This window comes from Corythoichthys intestinalis, chromosome 22 (assembly GCF_030265065.1).
Source record: "Corythoichthys intestinalis isolate RoL2023-P3 chromosome 22, ASM3026506v1, whole genome shotgun sequence".
Classification (NCBI taxonomy): Eukaryota; Metazoa; Chordata; class Actinopteri; order Syngnathiformes; family Syngnathidae; genus Corythoichthys; species Corythoichthys intestinalis.
The window spans coordinates 3,890,073-3,907,140 of record NC_080416.1 but is presented as its reverse complement, the minus strand read 5'-3'; the positions used below and the strand labels follow the sequence as shown (position 1 = coordinate 3,907,140).

Here is a 17,068-nt window from a genome sequence, read left to right as displayed (position 1 = left end):
CCATATTTAAGACACCGTTGATAAAGAATGCGGCTGCTCTTGCAATAGGCATTTAAACCCTAACCAGGGCTGAGCAATATGAAGATCAAGATCATAGATCGGGGGAACATTATATTTGACGTTGAACCAAACAAACATGGTGGTCATGCAAAAAGACTATAGTTTAGCAAATGGCTAACAAAAATCAAATCCTGATGGTGTCAAAGCAATTTATATTCATTTCATTTTTTTAAATATTGACAGAAGCGTTGTTCGTAAGAGGCATTCAGCGTTTGTAATTTTACCTTAAATTTGACTCTATGTCAATAAAATGTTTTATTCTCTCGTTTCTTATGTTTTTAAAACAATTTAAAAAGATAGCTTGAAAACTGAATATAATTGCATTTAAAATCAATATAAGTACTGATGTGTGAGCAGGCTTACTGTTTTTTTCTATAGAGGAATTGGAATAGATTAATTCACTCTTTTATGGACAAAAATTCACACACAATAAAGTAGATAAGGTCAAAGAGGCTAACCACGTAGAGAAATATTAATGCCTACGGCAGCAACAGCGTGAGGCTGAAAATGGGATCATTTTAATTGCAATAATTCTAAAGTATGCCAAACATTGATTTAACAATCAATCTTGAGCAGGTGAGTTGGGTTTTACATTTTTTTTTTTTATTCACACATTTAACGTACATAAAGTGTTGCTAAGATTCAATGTGGTTTTATTATTTACCGGGGTTTTGTCGGTCGAAGTCGGTCGCAGTTTTTCTCAAACACATGCAGCGATCCAAAGCCGGATTTAGGTTGAAAAAGTACGAAAGGTGTACCGCATACAAACAGGAAGGATTGTCTCAGGAGTCATTTGTTCGAGGATATTATACTTTTCATTTTTTTCACAAGAACGTGAAAATGGTCTAACCCAGTGTTTTTCAACCTTTTTTGACTCACGGCACGTTTTTACATTGGAAAAAATCTCGCGGCACACCACAAACCAAAAATGTTCCAAAATTATTTTCTGTACATTATATTTAATTATAAAATAATTTCTCAGTATGTAAACTGACTCAGTGTGAAACGTGAGCCTGTTTAGATGAACACAAAGTCAATATCTTTATTCTTCAACAGCTCTCAGTCTTCCTCTGTTTTTATTATTATTTTTTTTTTATAGCAGTTAGGCTTGAAAAAGCTCAGAATTATCAGAGCAATGTCTTTAACCACATCAGGGCCGAGCATCTTGCAGACACTGGCTTTGCAGGCAGGTCGTATTTATTAATGTCTTTCACAGTGTGGGACTTTTTGGATTTAGCAACAAGGTAACTGGCTTTGAGGGCTTTCTCATTTACCTTCATAGTTTTTATCAAAAAAAGTTGCCTGTTTCTCTGTGTTTTCACAAAGGCGAACAAAATAATCCATCGATTTGTTTTGAAGCGACGGGTGTTTCATTTGGAGATGACGTTTAAGCTTGCTTGGTACCATGGCGCTGTTGGAATGGATCGCTGCTCGTGTTGCCTTCAAGAACTGCTCGGATTTTTAGCCATTAGCCCCCTAGCTGATCTCAACAATGTGTTGGAATAAAACACAGGGGTTGACGGTCGTCACATTTGGATAAAATAGAAAGGACACTTTCGAGTATATCGACACATGACGAGTCTAACCAAATGATGTTCAGTAGACGTGCTAGGGTGCACATTGTCGCGGACAGCAAGGTCGTTGTGGAAATCCGAGCAGTTTTTGAACACGACACATGCAGTTCTTCGGCCATCTGCACAGGACCGAGAACTTTCTACCGACTCCTACCTTCCGTCCGACTGCAACGCCCGACGACGTAAAAAAATATTGTAATAGCCCCGAATGGGGAAATGAAAAGGAGAGGAGTCAGTGATGAATTTCCCACTTTATTGTGGCAACAATGGAAAAAAAAACAAAATAACAGCGGCAGCCGCAACATGCAACCGCTACCTTCGCTCTCACGCCTTTCTCCCTCCCTCTTTGCTTGCTTCCCGCTACGTCACCACTCTGCAGTCTGATGGCCCCTTCAAGGGCTTGCACACAGTTACGGACATTACAATATATATATTATATTTATGCGACATTAGATAATTTCTCGTTGTGTGCCGCGGCACACCGGTTGAAAAACACTGGTCTAACAGACTAGCATCATTCTTGGACATATTTACGTAAAATAAATGCGAACTGCCTGTTTTTTTGCTCTTTTAACAAATAATTGAGAGTGTTTTCAATGTGAAAAGCTCTTTGTTGTAAGGCTGCCGCCACATTGACGAACAGACTTCGACATATTTACGTAAAATAAATGCTAACTGCACTTTTTTTTTTTTTGCTTTTAACCAAGAATCGGGACTGTTTGACGTCCATATCAATAAAGAATTCAGTGATTTAAGCATTTATTCACAAGAATGTTCAACATAAAAAGCTCTTTGTTGTAAGGCTGCCGCAATATTATCTAACAGACTGGCATCATTCTTGGACACATTTACGTAAAATAAATGGTAACTGCCTGTTTTTTTTTTGCTCTTTGAACAAAGAATCGAGACTGTTTTATATCATATCTATAAAGAATTCGGGGATTTAAGCATTAATTCAGAAGAATTCTCACCAGAAAAGCTCTGTTTACAAATGGCGGCCGCCACATTGACGAACAGACTGGCATCGTACTTCGACATATTTACGTCAAATAAATGCTAACATCACGTTTTTTTTTTTGCTTTTAACCAAGAATCAAGACTGTTTTGCGTCCATATCTATAAAAAATTCAGGGATTTAAGCATTTATTCACTAGAATTTTCACCGGAAAAGCTCTGTTTACATATGGTGGTCGCCACATTGACTAACAGACTGGCATCGTACGTCGACATATTTACGTCAAATAAATGCAAACTTCACGTTTTTATTTATTTATTTTTTTGCTTTTAACTAAGAATCGAGACTGTTTTGCGTCCATATCTATAAAAAAATCAGGGATTTAAGCATTTATTCACTAGTATATTCACCAGAAAAGCTCTGTTTACATATGGCATCCGCCACATTGACCCATGTTGTTTTCTCCCACAAGAAAATCCGCCGAGTGTCCGTCTTGTGGGAAAACAATGAAATCACGACGCTGTCAAAAAGCGTCGTATTTCGAGGCATATCGTCATATGTGGTGACAAATAACGAGTCAAATTTTGCATCGGATGTCGAAAGGATCGTATGTCGAGGTACCTGAAAATTTGAGCTTAAACATTAATCTCTTGTTACATATTCATGTTTCAATGAAATTTGACATTTGTGTCTAAGATCAAGTAATTTCCAATTATGTCTTGATGTAAAATGAGTAACTTCCTCATAAATTATACTGCAATTCATCACGGTACTGTCACTTTCCCATCAGATTTTCCTACAGGCAAATGTCATCAAGAGATGGATCCTCATGTTTGTTTGCAAGACCTTCATGTGAGTATTGGCTATTCAACGAGACTACTTGAGTTATCACAGATGGTAATGTTGACTCACCCTCAAATATCCAACAAGAGATATGAGAGGAACTAGGGTTCGAAAAGGGGATTTTTCCAGTGTGGGAATATTAGCACCAGGACAGATGAAGGAATAAATAGCTCATTGGCATGACTCCCAGTCTACGCTCTACCACGTAACTCATGAATAATCCGCTTGCGACGTGAAATGCTCCAATAAATGCGTGGTGTCTTTTGATTCGTGATGGTATTACGATGTTCACTCAAGGAATGAGTTTCATTTTGAAAACAAATGGAGTGACATTGTTGAATTTCGATTATAGATGGACTAAGACATTTTTCATGATTTGAAATACTGGTGTGTTATTTATATTCTCTGAGCAGAGTTATTTAGTTCCACTCAAAAGTTGGCAGTTTAATACCTGCCGTGGGTGGATTGGGACCACAAAAAAAAAATGGACGCTGGCATATTTACCTCATAACGGATCTATTAATTAATGTATGCATGAATGTAAAGTCCCTCTTCTGTCTCTATCACCAACCCCTTGCATGACTGGGCAAGTAGGGAGGAAAAGATTAAGAGACGCAGCGAACTAACGCCGGATTTAGGTTGGAAAAAGTACGAAAGGTGTACTGCATACAAACAGAAAGGATTGTCTCAGGAGTGATTTGGTGGAGGATTCAAGGTAATTTTATTTGGCAGAAATTAGCCGCTACGGCTTTGGCATCATAGTTTGCAATATTTATGTAAAATAAATGCTAACTGCAAGTTTTTTTTGTTTTATTTTTTGCTTTTAACCAAGAATAGAGACTGTTTTACGTCCATATCTAGAAAGAATTTGGGGATTTAAGCATTTATTCACAACAATTTTCACCAGAAAAGCTCTGTTTACATCAGGCGGCCGCTAGCTGCATTCACTAACAAACTAGAATTGTACTTCGACATATTTACGTCAAATAAATGCTAACTGCACAGTTTTTTTTTTCTTTCAACCAAGAATCGAGGCTGTTTTACGTCCATATCTATAGGGAATTTGTGGATTTAAGCATTTATTCATAAGAATTTTCACCGGAAAAGCTGTGTTTACATAAGGCAGCCGCTAGCTACATTCACTAACAGACTAGCATTGTACTTCGACATATTTGCGTAAAATAAATGCAAATTGCACGTTTTTTTTGGTTTTTTTTGCTTTTAACCAAGAATTGAGACTGTTTTAGGCCCATATCTATAAATAATTTGGAGATTTAAGCAATTATTCACAAGAGTTTTCACCGGAAGAGCTCTGTTTCAATCAGGCGGCCGCTAGCTACATTTACTAATAGACTAGCATTGTACTTCGACATATTTACATAAAATAAATGCTAACTTAAAGATTTTTTTTTGTTTTGTTTTTTTGCTTTTAACCAAGAATCAAGACTTTTTTTGCGTCCATATCTATAAATAATTCGGGGATTTAAGAATTTATTCACAAGAATTTTCACCAGAAAAGCTGTGTTTACATAAGGCGGCCACCAGCTACATTCACTAACAGACTAGCATTGTACTTCGACATATTTGCGTAAAATAAATGCAAATTGCACGTTTTTTTTTTTTTTTTTCCTTTTAACCAAGAATTGAGACTGTTTTACGTCCATATCTATAAATAATTTGGAGATTTAAGCAATTATTCACAAGAATTTTCACTGGGAAAGCTGTGCTTACATAAGGCGGCCGCTAGCTACATTCACTAACAAACTAGCATTGTACTTCGACATATTTTCGTAAAATAAACGCTAACTGCAAGGTTTTTTGCTTTTAACCAAGAATTGAGACTTTTTACGTCCATATCTATAAAGAATTCGGAAATTTGAGCATTTATTCACAAGAGTTTTCACCGGAAGAGCTCTGTTTCAATCAGGCGGCCGCTAGCTACATTTACTAATAGACTACCATTGTACTTCGACATATTTACGTAAAATAAATGCTAACTGCAAAGTTTTTGTTGTTGTTGTTGTTGCTTTTAACCAAGAATCAAGACTTTTTTTGCGTCTATAAATAATTCGGGGATTTAAGAATTTATTCACAAGAATTTTCACCAGAAAAGCTCTGTTTACATAAGGCGGCCACTAGCTACATTCACTAACAGACTAGCATTGTACTTTGACGTATTAGCCTACAATAAATGCTAACTGCACTGTTTATTTTGCTTTTAACCAAGAATCGAGACTGTTTTACGTCCATATCATAAAAGAATTCGGGGATTTTAAGCATTTATTCACGAGAATTTTCAACAGAAAAAGCTTTGTGATGATAAGGCGGCGCTATAGTGGCTTGAAGAGCAGCAGCGCCTTCGACATATTACGTAAAATAAATGCTAACTGCCCAGTTCTTTGCTCTTTTAACAAAGAAACGAGACAGTTTTACGTCAATATCTATAAAGACGTGAGGCATTTAAAAATTAATTCACAAGAATTTTCACCAGAAAAGATGTGTTTACATAAGGCGGCCGCTAGCTACATTCACTAACAGACTAGCATTGTACTTCGACAAATTTACGTAAAGTAAATGCTAACTGCAAGTTTTTTTGCTTTTAACTCAGAATCGAGACAGTTTTAAGTCCATATCTATAAATAATTCGGGGATTTAAGCATTTATTCACAAGAATTTTCAACGGAAAAAGCTCTTTGTGATGAAAAGGCGGCGCTACAGTGGCTTGAAGACTAGCAGCACATTCGACATATTTACGTCAAATAAATGCTAACTGCCTGGTTCTTTGCTCTTTTAACAAACAATCGAGACTTTCACGTCCATATCTATAAAGAATTCGGAGATTTAAGCATTTCTTCAGAAAAAGCTCTTTGTGATGAAAAGGCGGAGCTACAGTGGCTTAAAGACTAGCAGCACATTCGACTTATTAACGTCAAATAAATGCTAACTGCCCGGTTCTTTGCTCTTTTAACAAAGAACCGAGACTGTTTTACGTCCATATCCATAAAGAATTCAGGGATTTTAGCATTTACCGTATTGGCCTGAATATAAGACAACCCCCTCTTTTTCAAGACTCAAGTTTGAAAAAAGACTTTTTGAACACCAATTGAATTTTTATACAGAAAATAATTACAGTACACGTGAAACAAATGATTATAACAATATATTTGAGAGAAAAAGCATGTTATTTTGCCTCACTTAATATTTGAACATTTAAATATGTAAACTAAAGTGCAATCACATTCGTAAATGAATGGCTTCTGGTTTTTTAAATGTAAATAAACTAGGGCTGTCAAACGAATAAAATTTTTAATCGAGTTAATCACAGCTTAAAAATTTATTAATCGTAATTAATTGTAATTATTCGCAATTCAAACCATCTCTAAAATATGCCATATTTTTCTGTAAATTATTGTTGGAATGGAAAGATAAGACACAAGACAGATATATACATGCAACATACTGTACATAAGTAATGTATTTGTTTATTATAACAATAAATCCACAAATGGAATTATTAAGATTCTTTCTGTTAAAGTGATCCATGGATAGAAAGACTTGTAGTTCTTAAAAGATAAATGTTATAGTTACAAGTTATAGTCATTTTATATTTAAACCCCTCTTCATGTTTTCGTTTTAATAAAATTTGTAAAATTTTCAATCAAAAGTAGAGTTAATATAATAATAAGAATAAAAATAATGATAAGAATAGAGTGACCAAAGTCTGAGTAAGTTTTATGTGTATTTTGCATAGCTATTTTGATTGGGAATGCCTGTTCACTTTGCATTGTTGTTTAACTGTGTGAGAATAGGGCCTTATTACTACAGACTGAAGTGCTTTTCTTTTTGTGAACATTATTTTTTTTGAGAGATAGGAATATTATTTTTTTGGTGCTTTCACTAAATGATACTTATGTTTGTTGTGAAGGAGTTGCCAAAGAACGCCTGTGTCCACTCGCCTTTTTAACATATATATTTCTGTACATATCTTACCCAAAATACAACAAGAGACACATAATTGCCACTAAAAGAAAGAAAACTTACAGAAATATGTGTGGAGCACAAATAGCACAATGCAACAGCATAAACGCGTGAGCGGGTCATTTAGTGCATGCGTTAATTGCGTCAAATATTTTAACGTGATTAATTTTAAAAAATTAATTAACGCCGGTTAACGCGATAATTTTGACAGCCCTAAAATAAACCAATCTGTTGTGATAAAACAATGAAATTGCAATAACTGCATTAACCATCAAAGTGAGGTCTAACTGTAACTGTAGTCTTGAAACAAATCTGAATAAGGAAAAAAATTTGCAATAAAATAATGCAAACTGGTTAAACTTGAGAGTAGCTGAGATCTGTCATGACAGAACATCGCTTCAATGATATCTGGCGCCATCTAGCGTCGTGAATGGGTATAATGTTTAGACCGCGAATATAAGACGACCCCCCACTTTTTCAGTCTTATTTCAATGCAAAAAAACACTGTCTTATCTTCGGGCCAATTCACAATAATTTTCAACTTATACAACTCTTTGTCTGTCTTGCCACTCAGTCAGCTTTGACGGAGATGTGCCCCCTATGAATCGGCCCCTCGCCCCGTCAATATCATTATGAAGTATTTGGCTAATTTTCGCTGTGTATTTTATGAGAGTGGAGCATTAATGACCACCAAGAAGCAAAAGGCAGCCCTTTGGAATAGCACCCAGACCTTTTCGTCACCAACATATTCCAATGATGAGCGCCGGCCAGTCACGGGATCCTGGCTGGTTTCCCAGCCAGCCTTACTAATTAGTGCCCCTCTTCTGAGCTAATTGGCCGATAAAAAACGGGGACGACCTCTTCACCCCGCCTCAGTATTGTGCCACAAAATAGCAGCGAGGAGAATTATGTGGCTTTATGAAGCATGATGACACTCAGCCAGAAGCACTCCTCTGCTATTAATTTCTTTGTCGTAAGGGTCGCCACTGCCTTGAAACTTTGGTGTTTGGTTTATTAGTGAAAACAGAGGAAAGTTTTGCATTAGACTGATTTTGAATATCTCCCAAAACTTAGTACTATGAAATAGTTTTCATTAAATCAAACATATACCCAAATTGTCCAGAGGCTGAATAAACAACACAGCTTGAAAAAAAACATCTTTGTTTTTTTTTTTTTTTTTTTTTAATGTGATAACGACATTAGAGCATTTGAATGGACTCAATTCAGAAATAATAAGATAATCATGTTTATTTGTGTCTGGCACTGTCACTAAGGTAGTATTATTGTGTTTGTAGGCTAGCAAGAGGGTGCATCATAATAAGCTTTGAATAATATTTTGACACTTGTATGGCTAAATTTGGTAGCCAAAATACTGTTTTAGACATGTCTCATGTGCAGTTCTACACGCCTCTGGGAAGTTGGCCCCCCATCAGATGCAAATTTATAGAAAATTTATGTCATTCGTTTGTGCTAGTTTTTTGCTGAATAAAATTGTCCTTTTTGAGATATTAATAAATCTTTTATAGATCAATCTGAGGTCAACCATTGACTTCATAATGTATTGACGGGACACGGGGTGGGGATAAATAGGGGGCCTGCATTATTGCCGAGGTTGTCAAAGCTGACCGAGTGGAATCACAAAGAGCTTTTTCCGTTGAAAATTCTTGTAAATAGATGCTTAAATCCCTGAATTCTTTATAGATATGGACGTAAAACAGTCTCAATTCTTGGTTAACTCATTTGCTCCCAAAAACGTATAAATACGTTCTATTTTTAATTGTTTCAGTGTCCCAAAAACGTATTTATACGTTTTTTTTTTGTTTTGTTTTTTTTATGTGACAAGAGGCATCTCTAGGTTCTGGCGCACCTAAACTGCAATGCACAAAGCTCATAACCCATTTTAAAGCAATAAAACTGGCCACTGGAGTGCAGTAGTGCATTTTGTAAGAATTCATCTCGGGCCAAGAAAGAAAGTGAAGAAAAATAGTCAGGAAACGGAAGTGGGAGGGATTTTGTGAAGACGCGTGAGAATTTGAGGAAATGTGGAGAACGATCGGGGGAAAAAAGGCAAACGACACTGGAGGAGTGTTTTGAAAAGAAAACAAAACCATCGTAAACGGAGCTTTTCCGGTGAAAATTCTTGTGAATGAATGCTTAAATCCCCAAATTCTTTATAGATATGGACGTAAAACGGTCTCGATTCTTGGTTAAAAGCAAATTTTAAAAAATGTGCAGTTAGCGTTTATGTTACGTAAATATGTAAAGTACAATGTTAGTCTGTTAGTGAATGTAGATAGCGGCCGCCTGATTTAAAAAGAGCTTTTCCGGTGAAAGTTCTTGTGAATAAATGCTTAAATCCCTGAATTCTTTGGACGTAAAACAGTCTTGATTCTTTGTTAAAAGCAAAAACAAAACAAACAAAAAAACATGCAGTTAGCATTTATTTTACGTAAATATGTCGAAGTACAATGCGAGTCTGTTAGTGAATGTAGCTGGCTATGTTCCTGAACCTAAACAGGTTTAAAATTAAAACTTTTTGAAACTGAGCGGTAACTTTTGATTCCTATAAATGTGAAGGGATATCCATTTGATACGTGTTTCAGAAATAATAATCAGTACAGTTTATAATCAGGAGGGTGGCCCCTATCCCAGTTGACTAAGGGCAAGATGCGAGGAACACCCTGAACTGGCTGGCAGCAAATCAAAGGGCACAAACAACCTTTAATACAATTTATGGTGTTGAACCGACATACAATCCATGTTTATGGGAGGTTAGGGTGACCAAACGTCCTCTTTTGCCCGGACAAGTCCTAGTTTCACGTAGTATTCTCGTCGTCCGAGCGGGTTTTATAAATTCATGAAAATGTCCGGTTTTTATGATTTTTCACGGGACCAATTTGAAGAGAATCCCTCCGGCCGCTGGGTGGCAGCAGTTGACATGGCTCCTACTAGAAGGGAGGGAAGGAGTAGTTCTTCTTGTTGGCAGTTTACCCCTATCATGAGGCATTACCGCCATCTACTGGGTTGACAATTTGACCACAACGCCTGCCCAGTTGTTATGTTTTTAACGATAAATACGTAAATAATGGCAACTGTTGACTTCTGTCGGATCTTTGACTGTAAAATCCCATTTGTTGTCGCATCGTTGCGCTGCCGATTATTGTAAACTTTTCTAGTAAAGTTTGATTTTTGCCTCAGCTAGCTATCAGTAAGCTAAGCCATGCTAGGCATTATGGGAAACGTAGTTTTGAACTGCTACGTTTGGAAACATGCTGGTTGAATAGTTTCTCAGTTTACTTCGGTTATTGTTTGTGTGCAATCTAGAACATTGAATGAGAATATCATTTGAATGGGAATAACAATTTGTCAAGGACAATTGTCGTGATAGTAATTTATAAAAATGTTTAGTTGGCACGTATCCTACTGTGTGTATGTGTATTGACTGGACTACATTTCCATGGGTCTGCATTATATATATATATATATACAGTATATATATTATATTTTAGGCATTATTAAGTATTTTTTTATTTTCAAACTGCATTTTCCCATCCAGAGTGAGGGGGCACACTTTAAATATATTAAAGTGATATAGACATCTTTGAGTGAACTTCGAGTAAAATTCAAGCATCTTGAGGCCGGGCTGAGTGTCCTATTTTTTGGAAATCAAAATATGGTCACCCTATGGGAGGTAGAAGAAAATTGGAGTAACCCGAGAAAAGCCAATACAGTTGTGTGAACTCTACACATGGATTGAAACTTTAATCTTAGAAGTGGGACACACATGCTACCGGTCATTCACTGCATTCAATTACCTTAACTACAGATCATGTTAATTATGTCTCATAAAAACGTGCAACAATCTCTGCCAGTTTACTGATCACTGCAGTTTGTACCAATTCGTATACCGTATTTTTTGGACAATAAGTCACACCAGCCAAAAAGGGGAAAAAAAACATCCTGTATAAAAGTCACAATGGAGTAAGTCCAATTTTGAGGGGGCCATTTTATTTAATCAGAGACCAAGCATGAACATTATACGCTATAGCTGTAATAAAACAGATAACAAAGTGCTAAATAGGTATCTGTTAACATATTAACAGAATAAATTTTAATTTTTTGTCAAGAATCAACAACAAGTGGGACACAATCGTGAAGTGGAACAAAATTTATTGGATAATTTAAACTTTTTTAACAAATAAAAAACTGAAAAGTGGGGCGTGCAATATTATTCGGCCCCCTTGCGTTAATACTTTGTAGCGCCACCTTTTGCTCCAATTACAGCTGCAAGTCGCTTGGGGTATGTTTCTATCAGTTTTGCACATCGAGAGACTGACATTCTTCCTTGCAAAACAGCTCGAGCTCAGTGAGGTTGGATGGAGAGTGTTTGTGAACAGCAGTCTTCAGCTCTTTCCACAGATTCTCGATTGGATTCAGGTCTGGACTTTGACTTGGCCATTCTAACACCTGGATATGTTTATTTTTGAACCATTCCATTGTAGATTTGGCTTTATGTTTTGGATCATTGTCCTGTTGGAAGATACATCTCCGTCCCAGTCTCAGGTCTTGTGCAGATACCAACAGGTTTTCTTCCAGAATGTTCCTGTATTTGGCTGCATTCATCTTCCCGTCAATTTTAACCATCTTCCCTATCCCTGCTGAAGAAAAGCAGGCCCAAACCATGATGCTGCCACCCCCATGTTTGACAGTGGGGATGGTGTGTTCAGGGTGATGAGCTGTGTTGCTTTTACGCCAAACATATCGTTTTGCATTGTGGCCAAAAAGTTTAATTTTGGTTTCATCTGACCAGAGCATCTTCTTCCACATGTTTGGTGTGCCTCCCAGGTGGCTTGTGGCAAACTTTAAACGAGACTTTTATGGATATCTTTGAGAAATGGCTTTCTTCTTGCCACTCTTCCATACAGGCCAGATTTGTGCAGTGTACAGTCGATTGATTGTTGTCCTATGGACAGACTCTCCCACCTCAGCTGTAGATCTCTGCAGTTCATCCAGAGTGATCATGGGCCTCTTGGCTGCATCTCTGATCAGTTTTCTCCTTGTTTGAGAAGAAAGTTTGGAAGGACGGCCGGGTCTTGGTAGATTTGCAGTGGTCTGATGCTCCTTCCATTTCAATATGATGGCTTGCACAGTGCTCATTGAGATGTTTAAAGCTTGGGAAATCTTTTTGTATCCAAATCCGGCTTTAAACTTCTCCACAACAGTATCTCGGACCTGCCTGGTGTGTTCCTTGGTTTTCATAATGCTCTCTGCACTTTAAACAGAACCCTGAGACTATCACAGAGCAGGTGCATTTATACGGAGACTTGATTACACACAGGTGGATTCTATTTATCATCATCGGTCATTTAGGACAACATTGGATCATTCAGAGATCCTCACTGAACTTCTGGAGTGAGTTTGCTGCACTGAAAGTAAAGGGGCCGAATAATATTGCACGCCCCACTTTTCAGTTTTTTATTTGTTAAAAAAGTTTAAATTATCCAATAATGTTGTTCCACTTCACAATTGTGTCCCACTTGTTGTTGATTCTTGACAAAAAAATTAAATTTCATATCTTTATGTTTGAAGCCTGAAATGTGGCGAAAGGTTGCAAGATTCAAGGGGGCCGAATACTTTTGCAAGGCACTGTAGTTTCTATTGTGCACCACATACGATGTCATGCTTCACAGATTGTTTCTCATGCGGACCAGTTTCCAGTGCACACCACATACTATCTGGTGCGCACCAGATGGTTTAAATTTGTTTTATTTCTGTCAATGTCCCTTTAGGGCTCCTTACGATGACCACATACTATCTGGTGTGCACCAGATTGTTTCTCGTGTGGACCAGGTAGGGTCTAGTGCACCACATACGATCTGGTGTGCACCAAATAGTTTCTAGTGCCCACCACATACGATGTCATGCTTAACAGATTGTTTCTCGTGCGCATCAGATAGTTTCTCGTGTGGACCAGGTAGGTTCTAGTGCACACCACATACGATCTGGTGTGCACCAGATAGTTTCTATTGCGTACCACATACTATCTGGTGCGCATCACATACTATCTGGTGTGCACCAGATTGTTTCTAGTGCGCACCACATGCTATCTGGTGCGCATCACATACTAACTGGTGTGCACCAGTTCTGGTGCACACCACATACTACGCGTCATACTACTACATACTACGCGTCAAATTGTTTCTAGTACGCACCACATGCTAGCTGGTGCGCACCAGATTGTTTCTCGTGCGCACCAGTTAGTTTCTAGTGCGCACCACATACGATCTGGTGTGCACCAGATAGTTTCTAGTGCGCACCACATACGATCAGGTGTGCACCAGATAGTTTCTAGTTTGCACCACATACTATCTGGTGTGCACCAGATTGTTTCTCTGTGCACCAGTTAGTTTCTAGTGCACACCACATACGATTTGGTGTGCACCAGATAATTTCTACTGCATACCACATACTATCTGGTGTGCACCAGATCGTTGCTAGTGCGCACCACATGCTAGCTGGTGCGCACCAGATTGTTTCTCATGCGTACCTGTTAGTTTTTAGTGCGCACCACATACGAACTGGTGTGCACCAGATAATTTCTACTGCATACCACATACTATCTGGTGTGCACCAGATCGTTGCTAGTGCGCACCACATACTATCTGGTGTGCACCAGATTGTTTCTAGTGCGCACCACATGCTATCTGGTGTGCGCCAAATTGTTTCTAGTGCGCACCACATGCTAGCTGGTGCGCACCAGATTGTTTCTCGATTGTTTCCCTTGCTCACCACATACTATCTGGTGCGCACCAGATTGGTTATGGTGCGCACCAGGTGGTTTAAATTTATTTTATTTCTTTCAATGTCCCTTTACGGGCCTTCACACTACGACCACATACTATCTGGTGCGCACCAGATGGTTTAAATTTATTTTATTTTATTTCTGGGCCCCGTATGGATGTGACTTTTTTTTGTTTTTGTTTTTACAAACAAAACAATGTTAGTAAAATTATACTTCATTGTAAGTTGAACTATATAATTTTTTTCTTTAAGATTAAAAAGGCTATGTTATGCAAAGGTGTGCTAATAATAATAATAATTTCATAGACAAATGATAATATTTACAGTAGCGGCAGGGAGTTGGGTGGGCAAGAACGTTTACGTTTTCCTAGGGGGTGCGAAACAAAATAATTGAGAAGCACTGATTTAAATGAACTGCATGTCTTTAGTTGTCAATAGAAGTAAGTGTTGAAAAAAAATGACAAATCAAATAAATAACATGTAAAATCTACTTTGTTACACTTGTACTAGTCAAAGACTTGTACTTCACTCCTCTTAAAGGAAGCAGCTGGAGAAACAAAGGTGGAAAAACGTTAGGAGTGCCAACATTCGCCTGAGTCATATCACACTGCAACTTGTGGTCTCAGTCGAGGGTGTCATGCCCCCTGGCATGTCTCCAAACAACCTTCCCAGTTTTTACAATTAGATGATTTGCACATGCGGAGCACTCCGGTTATGAATGGGTGCATCACTGGAAGACCCGCCTTTTCCGCTTCTCGGCCAACCAATCAGCAGTCGGGCTGAGCATGGATGGGACGTCACGTCAGTTGCAGTCGTGTCGGGATTGGAATGTTAGCGACTAACAAACGGAACAACTGAGCAGTCGGAAATTGGTCAGTGGGACTGAGGAATTCCATCTTTTTCGGAATGTTTCCGAGCCTCCGCGCAGTGCGAGGTCAGCATTTCTCTGTCGAGCGGAGAACTTGGCGCCGCCGCTGAGCTCTTTTTTTGGTCTATCGGCGCATCTCGATCGACGTGTGGAGCTTGTAAGATAAGAAGAGCAATGCCCGGATTCGTCAGGTTATGCTGGTGCCGCTGAACTGTTTCTCTTTCTAACCGCCTTGCCTCTTCTACCATGGAGTAAAACGAGAAAGACGGAATGACGCCGCGGCGGCAAAGCTGAAAATGCTTTTACACTCTTGCTTAATAGAGTTGGTCATCTAAGCTTTCCATCCGGGTGACCCTCGGGGACCCCTGCTGCTGTTTACCCGGAGGGGGCGACTTCCCAGACGGACACTTTTCCATGTGAAAAGCGCTGAATGAGAGAGCCGAAGAGCTTTCGAGCCACGGGGTTCGGGCGGCACTCGTCTTTTTCGGTGCTCCCAAACCCTTTCGACATGCTGCTACTCAAAAGACGGGAGAGAAAGGGAACATACTTTTAAAATCGGCCACATGCGCTGTATCAATCGCTGTATTTGGGAACCGAATACGCAGAAAGGGGGTTGGGGATCCTTGGAGGAGGCAGCCGGAGGATGGAGCCGTGTTCCCGGGATTGCTGAGAGCCTAACTTCGGGCCACTTTGCCGTTCTTGTTCTCAAGCAATCGCATCTGTTCCCTGGACACATGCAGGCCAAAAAACGCTACTTGATCCTGCTCTCTGCCAGCGCTTGTCTGGCGCTTCTCTACCTCGGAGTTGTTCCGCTTCCGACCGCGAGCAGGCACCGGCATGAAAGCAGCCGTCACGGGCACCGACCCGATCACCCGTGGCCTCACTTCTCGGACCGTTTACACCCGTTTGCGCCCCGGGACCAGAGTGACACCGAGGAGTATAACGTGCACACATCCGTGAAGCACGATCGGGACGTGAACACGAGTGTTTACAAAGGCAAACGGTGCCGAATGGACTCCTGTTTTGACTTTTCCTTGTGTAAAAAGAACGGATTTAAAGTTTATACTTACCCGCAACTAAAAGGGGAGAAGATCTCAGAGAGTTATCAGAACATTTTGTCCACGATTGAGGGCTCCAGGTTTTACACCTCGGACCCCGGTCAGGCGTGTTTGTTCGTGCTGAGTTTGGACACCCTCGACCGGGATCAACTGTCTCCACAGTACGTCCATAACTTGAAGAGCAAAATTCAGAACTTGCCTCTGTGGAACGATGGCAGGAACCATCTTATATTTAATTTATATTCTGGGACGTGGCCGGACTATACGGAAGATTTGGGTTTTGACATCGGTCAGGCAATGCTGGCTAAGGCCAGCATCAGCACGGAGAACTTCAGACCCAAATTTGATGTTTCCATCCCACTTTTCTCCAAGGAGCACCCGAGGACCGGCGGAGACAGGGGTTACTTGAAATATAACTCCATCCCACCTTTTCGAAAGTACATGCTTGTTTTCAAGGGGAAGCGCTACCTGACCGGTATCGGTTCGGACACCAGGAATGCCTTATACCACGTTCACAATGCAGAGGATGTGGTGCTCCTCACAACATGCAAGCATGGCAAAGACTGGCAGAAGCACAAGGACGCACGCTGTGACAAGGACAACGCAGAGTATGACAGGTAAAAGACAAGTTTAAATGCGTTTTTCTATATGAACCACTCATAAAAGTTGACAGCATTTGTGTGTAATTTTCAAACATCATTTCTACTTGAATTTTAAAATAAATCACTATTGTGCATAAGCGGATTTTAGGGGGGGGGGGCTCCTGGTGGCCGAGAAGTGCCATTGCATGTAATTGACTTTCCTATATACAGTGGTACCTCTACATACGATCACTTCGACACACGATCTTTTCGACATCCGACGTAAAATTTGAGCCGCCATTTGTTTCTACATCCGACGAGTTGCTCGAAATACGACGACATGACAGCAC

General features: G+C 39.3%; 1 protein-coding gene across 1 annotated transcript in view; it reads left to right on the top strand.

The window, feature by feature from the left end:
* The first annotated feature begins 15,006 nt into the window (after positions 1-15,006).
* Positions 15,007-17,068, top strand: part of ext1b (exostosin glycosyltransferase 1b) — a 267,318-nt gene continuing 265,256 nt past the window's right edge. The window contains exon 1 of the mRNA XM_057827651.1: positions 15,007-16,754. Coding sequence (XP_057683634.1) covers positions 15,643-16,754 — 1,112 coding nt within the window. The 5' untranslated portion in view covers positions 15,007-15,642. The remainder of the gene's footprint in view (positions 16,755-17,068) is intronic.